Source organism: Mauremys reevesii, linkage group 7 (genome assembly GCF_016161935.1).
Source record: "Mauremys reevesii isolate NIE-2019 linkage group 7, ASM1616193v1, whole genome shotgun sequence".
In the NCBI taxonomy this organism is placed as follows: Eukaryota; Metazoa; Chordata; order Testudines; family Geoemydidae; genus Mauremys; species Mauremys reevesii.
The window spans coordinates 98,546,494-98,562,829 of NC_052629.1; the positions used below are offsets into that span (position 1 = coordinate 98,546,494).

Sequence of the window (16,336 nt, forward strand, 5' to 3'; positions counted from 1 at the left end):
ATCTGAGGCTGAGTTATTGCACAATGCTGGGAGAGAGGTACGAAGAGGAGCTACCTAATAACAACAGCTGCTGGAGGCTGTCTTGCAGAGGCAGACACAATGGGCTTGATTCTCTTGGGCTACACCATATGTAGGTGCCTGAGCCAGTGTAACCGTCTCAATAAGTGAATTTCACACTGCCAAGGCAATTATCTACTCATGCAAAGTTACAGTAAAAACATCTATGCAGAGCTGAGAATAGGTGCAAAAAAGCATGTGGCTCAATCAAACTACCGGCATTGGTGTCCTGGAACAATGGCATGTCTAGACCAGTATTTACAATTATGCTCTCTCACTCGTGTTGAAACACTGACCACAACCACCAGTCTAGGACAAACTCACAGTAACAACATCTAATGTTTGTTCCTCTGATGACGTCCCTTTTAATGCTTTCCTACCAAGTAGAACAAGGCTGACACGTAGATCATGGAAACGTGTAATATAAAGGCTTGCCCCCACAGGACTCTTTTACACAGGGAAGCCACTGAAGATTTGTGCAGGGAGGAGATATTTGCCACAGGCCCTGCACATGACTTTTTACCCTCCTGGTGCTCTCCAGGTATCCCACAGCAACGATAGGGAATATAATAGGCCGCTGCTGCAGATTATGGAATGAAGAGAGGACAATGGGAATGTATGCCAAGCAATCCAGAATCAAGCCCAATGACTCAGGGAATGCCAAGGAAGTGCACATAGCAGTGGCATCTATTACATCTTTTAACACAGTGGCTGCTATATATGCTCTCTGCTGGCCAGTGTGGAGAGGCAATCGCCATAGTCCCACAATCACCCCACCACCTCTGGAGTCTATAGCATTAGCAGGAACAGAAGGATCAAGATTTCACCTGATCCATTTTTAAGGGAGGACCCTAAAGTAAATGATAACTACAGGTGGCCTCTAATTAACCCATTACTTTAAGGAAAAACCAGAGACTTTCACCCCTCACGATCAGTTTCAATTGTTAAGGATAAATCTGCAAGGAAGATGGCTGGAAACTTTTTTTTTAAAAGAAATAAAACCATGAGATAAGCCATGATATTTCTGAGTCTCAAAAGTCAAGAGACTGTAGGCTTGACAGGCCAGCTCTGTGGACTATCACTACCGCTGTGAGTCTGTCACGGAGGTCACAGAAGTCACAGATTCCATGGCTAGGGGTTTGATGGGTTCGGGGGAGCTTACTTGGGGCGGGGCCCCCCTGCAGCTCCTAGGTCTCCGTGCTGCACTCTGCCAGCGCCTGCAGGCCCCGCCTCCGCAGCTCCCATTGGCTGTGGTTCCCGGCCAATGGGAGCTATGGCAGCTGGTGCTTGTGGCGGGAGCAGTGGAGGCGCTCCTTCCCTGGCCCCTGCCTAGGAGCTGCAGGGACACGGAGCTGGGTAGGAAGCCCCGCCAACCCCTACACCAGCAGGTCCCAGGTCACCTCCCCCAGCACCTGTGGCGGCCCCAGACCTCTCCCCGCCCCCCCAAGCACTGTCATCCCACCGCCCAAGTTTTAGTCAGGGCAGGTATTTTTAGTAAAAGTCATGGACAGGTCATGGGCCCATGAATTTCTGTTTAGGGCCAGTCACCTGTCCATGAGTTTTATTAAAAATACCCGTGACTGAAACATAGCCTTACTATCACCAGCTGAAATCAGCTTACCTTCAGGGTAATGGTCTTCCACAGTGATAATTCTGCCTTTGGTTGCTCTTGCATTTTCAAGTATGGTCATCTTATCCAAGGGTTTTATAGTGAATGGATCAATCACTCGGATGTAGATTTTTTCTGTAGAAGTGGAATTATAAAGTTATTGTACAATATAGTATGTGCCTTTGAAGAATATGAGAGTTAAAAACTTCTGTAAGAAATGCAGTGCGAAACCCTGAGAGGCTCTTGCATAATTTACTGAAAAAATGGCTCTAATGATTTCCAGAGAATGATTTCCAGATTTTTTTATTCTGAACGCATGAGTCATGCATGCTCCCTCCCCATTCGCTCAGTCCCCAGAGATGGCTCCAGCTCCCAGCACAGAGACCTTTACCTCACAGTAAGTGCAGTATGGTAGCTGAACCCAGACTGAAGGCTTTTCACACACAGTCTTTATTGCAGGTCATCTGCTACTTGCAAACTGTTTGAATTTCACAAGCCACAATTCCTACTTCTCCTCTGGCCAGCAACACAATCTGAGTTTACTCTGCCATTAACTCAGAGTCCGAGGCCCAGGCTGTCTGCTAAGGCACAGCACAACTCAAGGGCACGTACAAAATGGCTTCAAGCTACTTTAGCTCCTCCCTGTTCTTGCGCTGGCTGCATGCTGAGCCAGCTTTCACATATGTCAGAGCAGCCTGAAGCCTGGTCTAACTTGTACCAACTACCAACCACCGCAAGGGGCCAATACAACAGCCAGGAATCGCTGAGGCACAAGGAAACCTCTGCCACATTATGCTGACAGTCAGGGGATGGCTTAGGAGCCGCTATGTCAGCTCTAGGACATCAGAGGATGCCCCTACAATGGGATGACCCCTCTGTGGCTGGTTATACTGACTTATGGGCTTGCGGTGAAGTGCAAAGCAGTGACAGTGCAAAAGGAGAATCTGGCCCTAAGAATCAAACTTACAAAATGCCGCAAGCAGCTCAAGGTCATGGTAGAGCCTCTGTCTACCCAGGGACAGTGTGCAGAGCTGCCCACTAAGCCATCTGAAGCATTAATTGTATTACACTCTGAATATCTTGTAATCTATTCTTGGGCACAGGCTATTGAATTAAGAGCTGGACTGTGTTAGTCACATTCTCCTATTATTCCATTGAAGGATTTTTGTTTACTCCGAGAGATGTCAGTGGACTAGAACATTGTCAAAGGATAAAGGCTTCCTGCTTCTATTTGAATGCTGAGGCACTGATCAAAAAATCAAGTTAGCAATGAAACATGCCTACAGCAAGAAGCATTATGAACCAAAGTCCTATTTCAATTATCTTATTCCTATTATAGCAAATAATTTATGCAGAACATTTCAAATAAACAGGTCAGATTGGTTATTCAGTTCGCCTCTTAACTGAAACCGAGTTAAGTGTGCCGACACAATGAATCACATCCTTATATAGCGTTTAGCACATTCTGGGCACAATAAAAAAAATAAATTAGTACTGAGCCAAATATCCTAGAAAAGCTTTGGCTTACTGCAGTATATTAATCCATCTTCAAACAAACAATATATAAGGCATAATCAAAAACTACGGTGATAAAATAATGCAGGACTTAAAGCAGGGGTCGGCAACCTTTCAGAAGTGGTGTGTCGAATCTTCATTTATTCACTCTAATTTAAGGTTTCGCGTGCCAGTAATACATTTTAACGTTTTTAGAAGGTCTCTTTCTATAAGTCTATAATATATAACTAAATTATTGTTGTATGTAAAGTAAATAAGGTTTTTAAAATGTTTAAGAAGCTTCATTTAAAATTAAATTAAAATGCAGAGCCCCCCGGACTGGTGGCCAGGATCTGGGCAGTGTGAGTGCCACTGAAAATCAGCTCGCGTGCCGCTTTTGGCATGAGTGTCATAGGTTGCCTACCCCTGACTTAAAGAGTAAGTGTAAATGATAATATTAAAAATATTTCAGAGAAAGGTGGTATTTGTAACCCAAGGCAGATTTTATCATTTTGAGTCCTGGTTGTTGGCGTAGTTCAATGGTAGCCAGCCTGTGTGCCATTGTATGCTGTATTAGTATATTCTGATTGGTTAAAGAAAACAGAGAAGCAACAGATACTCTTGCTAGCAGCCCCACTAAAGTAAACAGGATTACTCACAGGACTGAAGATTTACAGGATGGGATGCATATTGGGATATTTCAATTAACAGGAGATCAGCTGTTCTATAACATGTTTTTAAATGAGTTTCTGATTAGTAGAGTTTACATTTATCTGTACAGAAGACTCAGCTATCCAGCAATCAGGCTGGCTGATACTGATTTCTTTAGGTCTAGTTACAGACAAGTAATCTCCATTTACCTTTCTTCAGCTGCTCTGCTGCAGCTAGTGCCTCGTGCAGAGTCACTCCTGCTCCAACAACAGTGACCTGGTCATCCTTACTCTTGACCACCACCTGAGAGGAAAAGGCAAATAAGAATTATATATTTTTTTAGTTTCCTCTTTATGATAAATATTGTTGATGGTTATTTGACTAAGACTCCTTTAGTTTTCTTTACATATTGACTAGGTGGAGACAGAATACCCTGGAGAAGAAGGGGTTTTGAGAAGGAACCTGGTATGTTATTTCAGATGGCACAGTTCTCTGGACAGTACTTACCTTGGCCTGTCCAATCTGGAAGTCCTCGTTGCTGCTATAGATAACTTCATTTTCAGGACGACTGGTCCTTATGAAACAAACGCCCTGTTTCCAAAAGGAACACAGCCTGAGTTACAAAAATAGCTGTGGCTAAGGCATTCTAATTTTTATACACATAAAACAAACTTTCCAGAAATTGTTTTTTTTCATTCCACTTAGCTCTGGTTTCATCCCTTCGATATTATCAGTGGTTTTATTGAGTGACCTTTCCTGCCCAACAACTCTCCCTAAATCCATCACTAGTGCTTTTCAGTTACCCTACTCTCAGTCATCGCTGCACAGTTAACCTCTTTTTCATGGTGCACAAGCAATTTAATATCTTACTTCTCTTCCAAAGGTCATCCAGTCTTTGCTTCTGGAAATGAAAATCCTACCTGGCCTAATTAGGATTTAAAATCTTACCACGCTGCTAGAAAAGCTAAAATCTCTAGCCAGTCTAGCAGCTTGAAGATCAAAGCAAACTAGGCAAGAGGAAAGCCTCAGCTAAAAGCAAGGACGTTCATATTCTTTCTGTTCATGTTCAAATGCTCTTTTAAAGGAAAGTACCAATTCTTTTAACAAACAACTACCTGTATTCCATCCCTCTTTTCCCTTGCTCTTGCTCTCCTGTTCTGTGTTTTGCATCTCTCTTACTATTGGCCATATCTGACACACCAACATCTCAACACTGCGTTCGTTAAGGCAGCATTAGGAGAGGCACAGGAACAGCAGCTCAGATTATTCAATCTTTGTTTAGGCAAAAAAACTTTAATAAGTAAACAGGAGTTTCATACAAGCAGGGACTATAGAATCTGACTTTTTGTTGCCAGCAATCTTTGGAGACAATGGATCAAATTCAGTCAAAGGCAGCCTGGAGTAAGCAGGAACTTAAATGGATTTATCCTCAAATCCCCATTGTGAGATGGGCAATGAAATCCCAGAGAAGTTAAGGGACTGGCCCAAGGTGACACAGGAAGTCTCTGGCAGCACCACCAACAGAATTTAGATCTCTCTCATAGCCCAATCTCTTAACCACAAGTGCATCCTCACTAACAGGAGAGTGGAAGAAAATGGGCCAGATCCTCAGGTAGGGTAAGTTAGCATAGGTCCAATGGAGCTACAGTGACTTACACCAGCTGAGGAACTGCCCCATATGCTTTAATGTTTGTCTATTCCATCCCCAATGTCTCCAAGTCACACTCAGCTGGGCTGAATGTGGCCCCCAAAGAACACCACCCTGGGGTAAGTTACACTTTTTGCCCACCCACTAACTACCAAATCAGAGCTAGTTACGTCGTACCATTCCCCCATTTTTGAACCAGTTTAGACCCAGTGTGTAACCATTGTTCAACCATTTACGTGAACATGCCCTAGAGTACAACATATCTCCCATTTGTGCACTCAGAACCAGTTGGGGCAGAGTTTGTCTATACTGGAGCTCTAATTTCCAGCTCAGGCAGATATATGCATGCTAGCTCTGATTGCGCTAGAGTGCTAAAAATGAAGCGCAGACGCAGAAGTGCGAGCAGCAGGACAGGCTAGCCTCCCCGAGTACAATCCCATCTGAAATCCTAGGCACGTACTCGGGTGACTAACCCATCCTGCTGCTTGCACCACTGTGGCTATGCCTCTATTTTTAGTGACACTGGCAGATCAGGTGGCAGCTTATGTCAAGGCCCCAGGCCTCACTGAACACTTACAAATGTATAGCTGGAAACCAGTTTTGCTTGCCAATATGTTAGCATTACCAAAATAGATATTAGATGTTAAGTCGACAAGAATGTGTTTAAACTTTATAAAATGCTTATAGGATGCTGCATGTATTGATGTAACTTATAACCTCTATAGCCCACGGTATAAATTATACTGAGCATTTGCATTCTAAACCTCTGTAATTGGGTAACTCACCAAGCCTGTCCTGCCTACAAGATGGCCCACTGAAGGCAAATGGGGTATTGTGTAGCATCAAAGGAGAAAGGCCCTGTTGATTGCATTTCTAACTCCCTCCAGGAAGGAGAGACCTATGCATGAATTCATCCTATCAGTTTGGACTCTGGAGTGGAGGGAAAATCTAATTATAGAAGATACCATCCGTTTGGGGTGTCTGCCCTGTCTTTTGACAGTGCCTTTAGACACTCCACACAGCATGACAACATCTATCCAAGCTGGAAATCACACCTGCAACTCCAGTATAGACATATCATCAGACCTCTCTAACTGAAGGAAATGTGCTGCCACAATGCCAATGCCTTTGAAACTGAGGCATACAAAAGATGGGCTAGTAACAAACAAAATTTCCATCACTTATAAAAAAAAAATACATTTAAAACAAATACATATTTTCCAAATCAGAAATGCAACGGCATAAACCTTAGTGTTAGCAGCTATTTCTACTGCTTTTTCAGTGGATACAGCATCGCTAGGATAAAAGACAGTTGAATTGGGAACAGCACGGAACATGCACAGATCTTCCAGCCCCATCTGAGAAGGTCCATCCTCTCCTAAAAGAAGGAAAAAAACAAGCACAAAATGGAATGAAAATCTGCTCTGGGACTCATTACAGCAGAGAAGGTCAAAATTATATATATTTATATATCAGGCACACAGAGGACATGCAAGTCTACCTGCTTCAGAAAAGAATCATCTTCTCTTTAAACTTGGACCCATCTAAACAGTAAATAAGAAGACAGAAGGAAACTAAAAAGAAAGAGAACTAGGGTTATAAAGAAAAAAAACAGAAAAATAAAATGCAACAACAAAACAATAGTAAAGAAGGAAGCAACTAAAACAGGAAGTGTACGGAAGAAAGAAGAGGAGCTATAAGATATCAAAGCACCTTCAGATTTACAGTTCAACACAAGTTTTGTGAGCAAAAGTTACGTTCAAGTAAAATGGTGTCACTCTGGATTTAGACTGCTGGAAATGTGAAAGGAGAATCACTTCTATTTCATCAACAGTTAACAGCCCATTTGATATGATTATTTTCAGATTTTTATGTTTGTTTAAAAGACTAAATGAGGATCCATATATTGTAGTAAATAGTCTCATGAAAGAGCAGTAAAAAGTACAGATATTATTCATTTAACTCTTCAAGTACCTATGGCATAAATTGCAGGTCTATAAAAAGACTCGACACAGAAAAGTGTTCTGTATGCCATGAGTCATCACAGTTTAAAAAAAAACCCCAACAGAATGCCCTTATGTAATGGGGCTCTGGAGATGGCACTATTCCAGACTAACCCTTCAAAGACTCCTGAATCCAATCATGTCACTGCCTGCAATGGCAAAGGACAATCAGGAGCAAAGCCTTTCTGTACGAGCCCACTAACTGCTACAAAAGAGGTTACAAAAGAGTTGACAAGAAGAGTGTGTTTTTGAAAGAGAAGCCCCTTCCTCACCCCCACCCCAAAAAACACACCAGAGGAATTTTCAACACTACCAAAAAAAAAGAAAGAAAGAAAGAAAAAAGTACCAAACCCTGGCTGCTACATAAGCTCAATGAAAATAATGTCCAAACCAGGGCAAAAGTGAACAAGGGGCCTTAACCTACATGGGGAAAACCTCCCACTGACATCCACGTACATACAAGCACTTGCACTGAATAGGACTTCAATAGGAGTTTTCCCATCATTAGGGCTGCACAGTGGTTATGCTTCCCATTGACAGTGGTAAGCAGAAAGGCAGAGCAACAACTAATGGACAAAGCAAAAAACCCTGAAATTCAACAATATTAACAGGCAATTGAATCAAAACCCAAGATAAAGATTCTAGTGTTAGTTCCACTTCTATTTCAGGCATTTACAATCCACCTTCAATATTATCCGCTATTGTTTAGCACCAACAATGTTCAAGGTGCTTTACAGATAAGTATTAAGACACAGTTCTGCCCAAAAATTACTATTTAAGTAAAAATCCTGTCAAAGCAGAAATTTGGCATACAAGGGCAACTAAGAACAGAAAAAGCAGCAAAGAATCCTGTGGCACGTTATAGACTAACAGATGTATTGGAGCATGAGCTTTCGTGGGTGAATACCCACTTCGTCGGATGTATTCACCCACGAAAGCTCATGCTCCAAAACGTCTGTTAGTCTATAAGGTGCCACAGGACTCTCTGCTGCTTTTACAGATCCAGACTAACACGGCTGCCCCTCTGATACTTAAGAATAGAAAATGATTCAAGTTACATATATAACAACCCCCCTGCCTCCAACAAAACCCAAGAATGTTGGGGTTTTGAACTCCTCGCAAAATGGCTTGAATTACAAAATGTCACGTGATTTGTCAGCATGTTATAATCACTAATATTGTACATTAAAACAATCATTAAGACGGCACAGATATTTAAGACAATCATGTACACATTGTCACTTCTGTTCATATACATTTATACTGTCCATTTATTGGCTCCTACAGCACACTGTAATGGCTCAAACCATTCTGATCTAATCAGGTGACTAGCTAGTTTTTTGTTGTTGTTTAAAGTACATATTTACAAACCTGACTCTGACCGTTCATTAATTTTATTGCCCAATTTTCTAAACCACAGAAGCCCAGGATCACACACAGTTGTGTGCCCAATCTTCACAGTTAATTTCCACCACTGGCCAGTTCAGGTTCTGAACTCAGTGAGAGCCATGGGTTTCTATAAAAAAAATTTTTTTCCCCCCAAACAATGTAAACAACAATTCTTTTTGAGCCCTCCTATCTCAAAAGGACTTTTTCCAATTTTTCCCAAATATTCTCCTTTGCAAGACTGTTGGTAGACATACAAAATTTTAGGTGCAAAGAAGTTTTTTTAAAAAGGTTAGAAGTGGGGACAAAATCCAACTTATAATGGAAACGGTCTTATAACCATAACTATGGAGTCCCCAACTGTAGCTCCACGGTAAAACAGTCCAAATGACAGAGGCCGTGAAGCAGATCAGAAATCACTGCTCTCATAAAGGCAGTTCAGCTAGTTATTGGAGTCTCATTTTCCCCAGCCCGTGAAGGCTAAAAATAAACACTGATTTCTCTGATGGGGAAGAGGCTCTTGTTCCTTTAGCTTTTGCTGCTGGTTAAACTCATTAGCATTAGACTGTGGGAGCCACAGACTATGAAAAGGAGGGAGGACTAGTCTTTACAGCAGGGGCGGGCAAACTTTTTGGCCTGAGGGCTGCATCAGGTTTTGGAAATTGTATGGAGGGCCGGTTAGGGGAGGCTGCCATGGCCCGGCTCCCACCTCCTATCTGCCCCTGCCCAAATCCAACCCCCCCACCCCCGTTCCCTGACAGCCCCTCTGGGACCCCTGCCCCATCCACACACCCCCGCTCCCTGTCCCCTGATCGCCCCCGGACCCCTGCTGCCCCATCCAACCCCTCCTCTCATTCCTGACAGCTCCCCTGGGACCCCTGCCCCAGCCAATCACCCCTTCTCCCTGTCCCCCGACTGCACCCGGAACTCCTGCCCCTGATTGCCCCCTGCCGCCCCAGCCAACCCCCCCACTCCTTCCTGACTGCCCTCCCTGAGACCCCTGCCCCCATTCAACTCCCTGTTCCTCCTGACCACCCACCCTGACCCCTATCCACATCCCTGCCCCCTGACCACCACCCCAAACTCCCCTGCCCTGCATCCAGCCCCCCGCCCCCTTACTGCACTGCCTGGAGCACCGGTGGCTGGCAGTGCTACAGCCACCATGCAGCACAGATCACGGGGTCAGGCCGGGCTCTGCAGCTGCGCTGACCCAGGAGCTCACAGCCCCGACGCCCAGAGCTCTGCGCTGGCAGTGGAACGATCGAGCTGAGGCTGCGGGGGAGAGGGGACAGCAGGGGAGGGGCTGGGAGCTAGCCTCCCGGGCCAGGAGCTCAGGGGACGGGCAGGACAGTCCCGTGGGCCGGATGTGGCCCACAGGCTGTAGTTTGCCCACCTCTACTTTACAGGAACAAGGTTTGTAAAGAAAAACTCTTACTGATACACCCAAGCCATAATCCCATATGCTATAGTGGGTGTGGAGACACTCACCTACGGCTACATTATGAGGCTTTTAGCGACATGGCTGTGCTGCTACAGCTGTGTTGCTAAATGGCAAGCAGTGTAGCTGCTGTTTGTCGGCAGAAGAGAGTGGCTTTGTTGGCAGGAGAGCGCCCATGCTGACAAAGCGCTGGTCACACTGGTGCTTTTCGTCGGTAAAACTTTTATCGTTTGGGAGGATTTTTTTTTTTTTAAACACCCCTGAATGACAAAAGTTTTGCCAACGAAGTGCCAGCATAGACAAACTAAGTGTTTGCTATGAAGACATATAGCACATGACCATCCACTGAGCTGGGACAAGGCTCTATCTTCCAGCTTGTCTACAGGAAGTTTTTGTACTGCTTTATATTGGCTTGTGGTAAAGTTAAAGCGGTACAGATCCCTAGTGTGGATGCCATTATACTGTATAATTTATATATTAGCATAGCTTATTTATGTACATTTACGAATACACACACAATATGAAAATCTGCTCCTGCTTTCATTTTGCAATCTTTATGCTTTTCGCCTGCTCCATCCCCCAATATGAACAGACATGCACTGGGCAGTTGTGGAGGTAAGCAAAACCTGGAAGGGGTACTGCAAATTCCTTAACTGTGCACCTACTTCACAGATCCTAGTTTTCTAAGCTATCTGTAACATCAGGAAGTTTAGTTTTAATAAGTTTATTAACAACTACAGTAAGTAAGAAATACTGTGATAAGTCAAAATTATTATATCAAATGGGTAAGTTTAAATAGCAAGCCCTATCTCCCACAACAATAATAAAAATCTACTAATATCTAAGATGGACGTAGTATCTTTCATTCATAGATCTCAAGGCGCTGGACAAAAGTTGGTATCGTTATTCTCCCATTTTAGGGATGGGGAAAATGAGGCAGAGACAGCAAGTGACTATCGAAGTCACACAGCAAGTCAATAGCAAAGATGGGAATGGTCATCACTGAAGCCACTGAATATTTCTGGTAAATAACCCCAGGTTGCACTTACCAATAGAAACGCCACAGTGAGAGCCACAGAGATTGATGTTACTCTCAGAAATGGCAGCCATACGGATCTGATCAAAAGCTCTGGTGAAAAAGGTGGCAAAAGCACTCGCAAAAGCAACAGTCCTGTCGCGAGTGGCACAGCCAACTGCAATGCTCACCTGGGAGGAGCAAGAAGAGGGAAGTCAATTAACAGGAAAGGGGACACAATGGTCTGTGGGAGCGTTCACTGTGAAGCCTCTATTTCTTGTGACGAATACCTCAGAAATTCCTACCTAAAATCTCTCTCTTTCACTAACTTCAAATCTTGTCCCTATTAACTGGATCTTCATTTAAGGAAAGCAAAGGCAATTTCTCCCACTCAATCCTTCTGCTCTGGAAACCCCAGTAGCGTTCATTCTATTTATTAATTCTTATTGATTGTTTGTGTAGCATCAATACCTTTTCTTCACCTATTTCCAGGCAGCCATTCTGAGGACTCTCAGACTTGACTCCCTCTTTTCTTTTTCTGTAAATGAAGGCTGTGCATTTTCAAATCTGGAGATTTTACTACCTCCAATATGTGGAGAGTGATGATGTTAACAGCTATGGACGGGTTTGTCTACCTTTGCTTTGGACTGACATCTACCAAAAAAGTGCTTCACCAGTGTAGATGAGTGCATAACAGAGAATCACTAGAATCCCTTGATACATTTACACAGTACCTTTTATTTCATTATCCCAGAGATATTATTCTGCTCTTAGGGCTGATTTTCTCTCACTGACACGAACATAAATTAGGAGTAACTTCACGGAAGTCACTGCAAGTATACTGAAATGAAACATGCAAGAGGAGATCCTGTGGTCCTTAGGCTACAAGTTATTGAAAACCAATGGCCAGAGACCAATTCTGCTCTCACTTACACCCAGGCAGTTTCATTTGCTTCAGTGAGGTTGCACACGTGTCAGACAGAATTTAGCTGAAAGAACATTGTATTATTCTCTGACATAAGATTTTTAACCCTGTCATTATAAAAACCACGAGGACAATATTGCCTAATTTTTTCCCTCTGTCCTCAAATTTTTACACCCACTCTTGTGTTGCAGATTGTTAAGCTATGCCATTCTATTTCCAGTCAGAAGTGAGAGTTAACAAGTCTCTTGAGCTTACTCTGCACAGATCATGTTGTGGGATATGTTGTTGTTACATATACTCTTTGTCTCTTTGCAAGTTCTGCTAAGAAGCCAAATGTCGTGGGGGGTTTTTTAATAATCTGTTGAAGACGCATTTCCATTGTGTTGTTATTCCTGCCATGCAGTTTTTTCTAAGCAGAGGGCAAATCAAATTACAATGCCTGGATAAACACCTAAAATCAAATGCTAAAACATTTATCATCAGGACAAAATTATCTAAAAATCTCATCTGCTGCTGCAGGGTACACAGTATTTCACAGAGCAAAGGAAATAATTACCATGTTCTGTTCAGCAATATAGCATTCAATGAAGCGGCTGGGATGTTCTTTCTTAAACAGGTCAGAGAAGGTGGAATTCTTTGTGTCTCCATCTAAAGCAATTACTCGGTCGTTGGCATGGCCCAATTTTGCAAGTGCAAGGCCATAAGCTTTGCGGGTAGCCATCTTTGAAGAGGAAAATAAAGCAGTGCTGTTATTAGATTCTGAATGGGATTTTTTTGTTTGTTTGAGGTATGTTAAAATTTTATTAAGTGTAAACTCTATCAAGATTTTAAATGTAAACTATTAAGACACATACAAGAAACGTAATAAACCCAATTCAGAAGTCAGAAGAGAAAACAGTAGGGGAAATGCAATACAATGCAGTGTCAGGTCTATTTAGTCTGCATAGAACACATATATACTTGCTTTTCTTTAGATCCAGACATGATGTCTATAATCTACCATCTGCATAGTCATAAAACTGCCTGTTCAGACTTTAAAAAAAAAAAATGTAGAACAAAATTCCATGTGGTATAAACATTCAACAAACAACTTTGTTCTTCTCTCTGATTTATTTTTGGCTGAGCACTTCAACAAGGTGAAAATATTAACAACTCTATGGAAATTGAATACTTATATTCAGCCACACAAGTGACTTCCACACACTGATGTTCTCAAACATCACTGAAGAGCTGCTATAGAGGACTCGCCCACAATTCTTTGCCCTTTAAACTTCTACTTGAATGCAGGATACATGGCAATTTCTTAAACAGCGTGGACAACCAATGACTTAAACTCACACCAATATTAAAGGGTTTGAGGCAATCAGCGAGTCCCTCCCAACTACCACATTGGAAATTCGGAGTCAAACCCGTGTCATCATATTCACGCAGCTAGTCTCTTTTAAGTCAATGGTTTCAATTCTGCTCCCATTTGCCCCATCGTGTAACTCCACAGGTGTACATCTCATCATGTGAATAAGGGGAACATGATTTAGCCCTTTCTAAATAAAAACCCAACCCATTTAAACACACTATCTCCCAGCATCAGGAAGGTCACATGGCAGAAGTGTGGGGCAGAGGAGCAGAGTTAAAAAAGGAAATGAATGGGGAGCATTTATGGTAGACAGGTGAAGGACACCGCACAAAAAGAGAACTGTTTTTATTTATACAGGGTCTAGGGTAAGACCCAGAATTCATTGTCATTCATTTGGTAAATAATTCACCCAACAGAATAGAAAGTACAAGGAAGCACTTTCCTGGACAGCATTTTTTCCCTCCCTCTCATCTGTAAAATAGGTATGTGTTAGTAGACAGCATGGTACCTTTTCTCCTAGTTTGTAATTTGGTGGAGATGACATCTTAATGTTTCTAATATTTACGACTGGTGCATCCTCTTCTGGGAGGGCTGGGGAAAGCTTTTTCTTGCTCTGGATTTTGTCATCAATTTCCTGAATGATTTGTTCAGCCTTGTCTTTTGGGAGGGGCTTACCATGCCAGTTTTCCTTATCTTCAATACCTGCATTTAAAATATATAATAAAATGGAATATATAACAAAAGGAATTAAAACCCTTAGTCTCACAGTCCTTACCAAGATGAAAGTGCTGAAATCAATGGGTGCTCTAATTGAAGGATTTCACTATTATGCATCGTGAACAGTAACTACATCATTTGTTAGCATCAAGCAAATAAAAAAATGTTAATGCGTAACAGAACAGAAAAGATCAAATCCTAGGTATTCTACATCTATGGGCCTGGAGCAGCAGCCATTCCATGCATGGAACTCCCAGTGGTACCACCTGGAATTGTGCACTGAGCACCTACAAGCCTTGGCCCCATAATAGTAACAGAATTTAAATACCAAACACATACACAAATTTCATATGAAGGGCATGTCTTCACTGCAACCGGAGATGTGACTGCAGCTCGGGTGGGCATACCTGCACTCGCTGCAATCTAGCATGGCTAAAAACAGCAGTGAAGACACAGCGCACAGGCTCTAGTGCAGGCTAGCAAGGTAAATATGCACCCAGGGTCCCCGGCGGGTTTCTACATCCCATGCTGAAGCCCATGCCGCCATGCCGTCACTGTTATTTTTACCCATGCTAGCTAAATTAAAGCTAGGGCAGGTACGCCAACCCATGCTGCAAATGCACCTCTGACTGCAGTGTAAACATACCTACAGTGTCAGCAAATACCAGCATTCACTCCTCAAAAACTACACTAACATCCCATCATTTATGTACCTATTCAAGGATGGGGGGGACGGATAGTTCAGTGGTTTGAGCATTAGCCTGCGAAACCCAACGTTGTGAGTTCAGTCCTTGAGGGGGCCATTTAAGGATCTGGGGCAAAAAAAATAAAAATAAAAAAAAACTGGCAGGGACAGTACTTGGTCCTGCTAGTGAAGGCAGGGGACTGGACTCAATAACCTTTCAAGGTCCCTTCCAGCTCTATGAGATAGGTATATCTCCATATATATTAAGCAAGACATAAAATTTTACAATCTTAATTAAATAGTTACATACAGTTTTAACCTTGTGTGCCTAACAGTACTGGGAGAAGAACATAAGCCTTGGCAGAACTCCACTACTCTTGCTTGCTTATGTAATGAAAAGATGAGCATTATGCATTCCAACTTCTACTGATCCGTTAGGTGATCAGAAAGAGGAATTCACATCCTCCCACTTAAAATTTGTCTTCAAATTCAACAATGGCAGAGTCCTTAGTGCACGCCGGAGTATAGCTGGCATTTTTATTATAGGCACAGTGTCATGTAGCCAGCATGCATTTCTTGCCATGCAAGAACCAATATAAAGCTGTCAGTCAGTCAATAATACCTGAGAAGTACAACCAGTTTGGACAGATTTCTTCTTGTAGTTTACAAGTACTAGGCAGAAATGAGAGGAAACATTAGTTTCCTATACACTGACAAGTGTTAGATATGTTCAGTTGTCAGTATCTCAGTGGAAAAAGTACTACAAATGAAATGTTTAAAATAGGGTCTTCAGTGCCACCATAAATTCCAAGTTAATTCAATCAAGACTAAAGTGGCTGCTAGCCTACTATAACTGCTTCCTAGTATAATGCACCTTAATGGGAATTACCGATTATGTAAAATTAAGTATGGTATATGATCAAGTGTTGGTGCACTGAGTACTGCATGTCTAACATGGATTTAGTTTCATATTTGTCCACACACTGGGCATTTACAGCCTCTGGCTGGGACACACTGCACACTATCACTCCTTCTGAGCCACAGGAGGTCAGCTGCCTCTGCAGTAATGCTACTCCCGTCCTCTGGTCAATTGGAGGATTCTCTGTGGATTAGTGTGAGGGCAGGGCAGGCCAGGACAGGAAGAGAGCTAACTGACCTCAGGGGGATGTGTATTGTCTCCATGGAAATTTTAAAGATACAGTAATATTGCCTGAGACTGATTTTCCATGGCCTTCTTCCATGTGAGGGAAACCCCTTTAAGGAGAGTCTTAAAGGCAGTCATTAGTGGGCAAAGTTCTACTGTGGTGCTGGGGGTGCTCTAAGCACCCAGAGTTCCCACAGAGGCATGAGGCTT

At 42.8% G+C, this 16,336-nt stretch overlaps 1 protein-coding gene across 3 annotated transcripts in view; it reads right to left on the bottom strand.

Annotated features, from left to right (window-relative positions):
• The window catches only part of TKT (transketolase), a 34,913-nt gene that overhangs the window by 1,084 nt on the left and 17,493 nt on the right, over positions 1–16,336 (bottom strand). For all 3 annotated transcript variants that reach the window (XM_039480900.1, XM_039480901.1, XM_039480902.1), the window contains exons 7-13: positions 14,089–14,282; positions 12,783–12,947; positions 11,336–11,492; positions 6,707–6,837; positions 4,319–4,402; positions 4,021–4,114; positions 1,679–1,801 (exon numbers count right to left, since the gene is read on the bottom strand). In XM_039480900.1, coding sequence (XP_039336834.1) covers positions 1,679–1,801; positions 4,021–4,114; positions 4,319–4,402; positions 6,707–6,837; positions 11,336–11,492; positions 12,783–12,947; positions 14,089–14,282 — 948 coding nt within the window. The remainder of the gene's footprint in view (positions 1–1,678; positions 1,802–4,020; positions 4,115–4,318; positions 4,403–6,706; positions 6,838–11,335; positions 11,493–12,782; positions 12,948–14,088; positions 14,283–16,336) is intronic.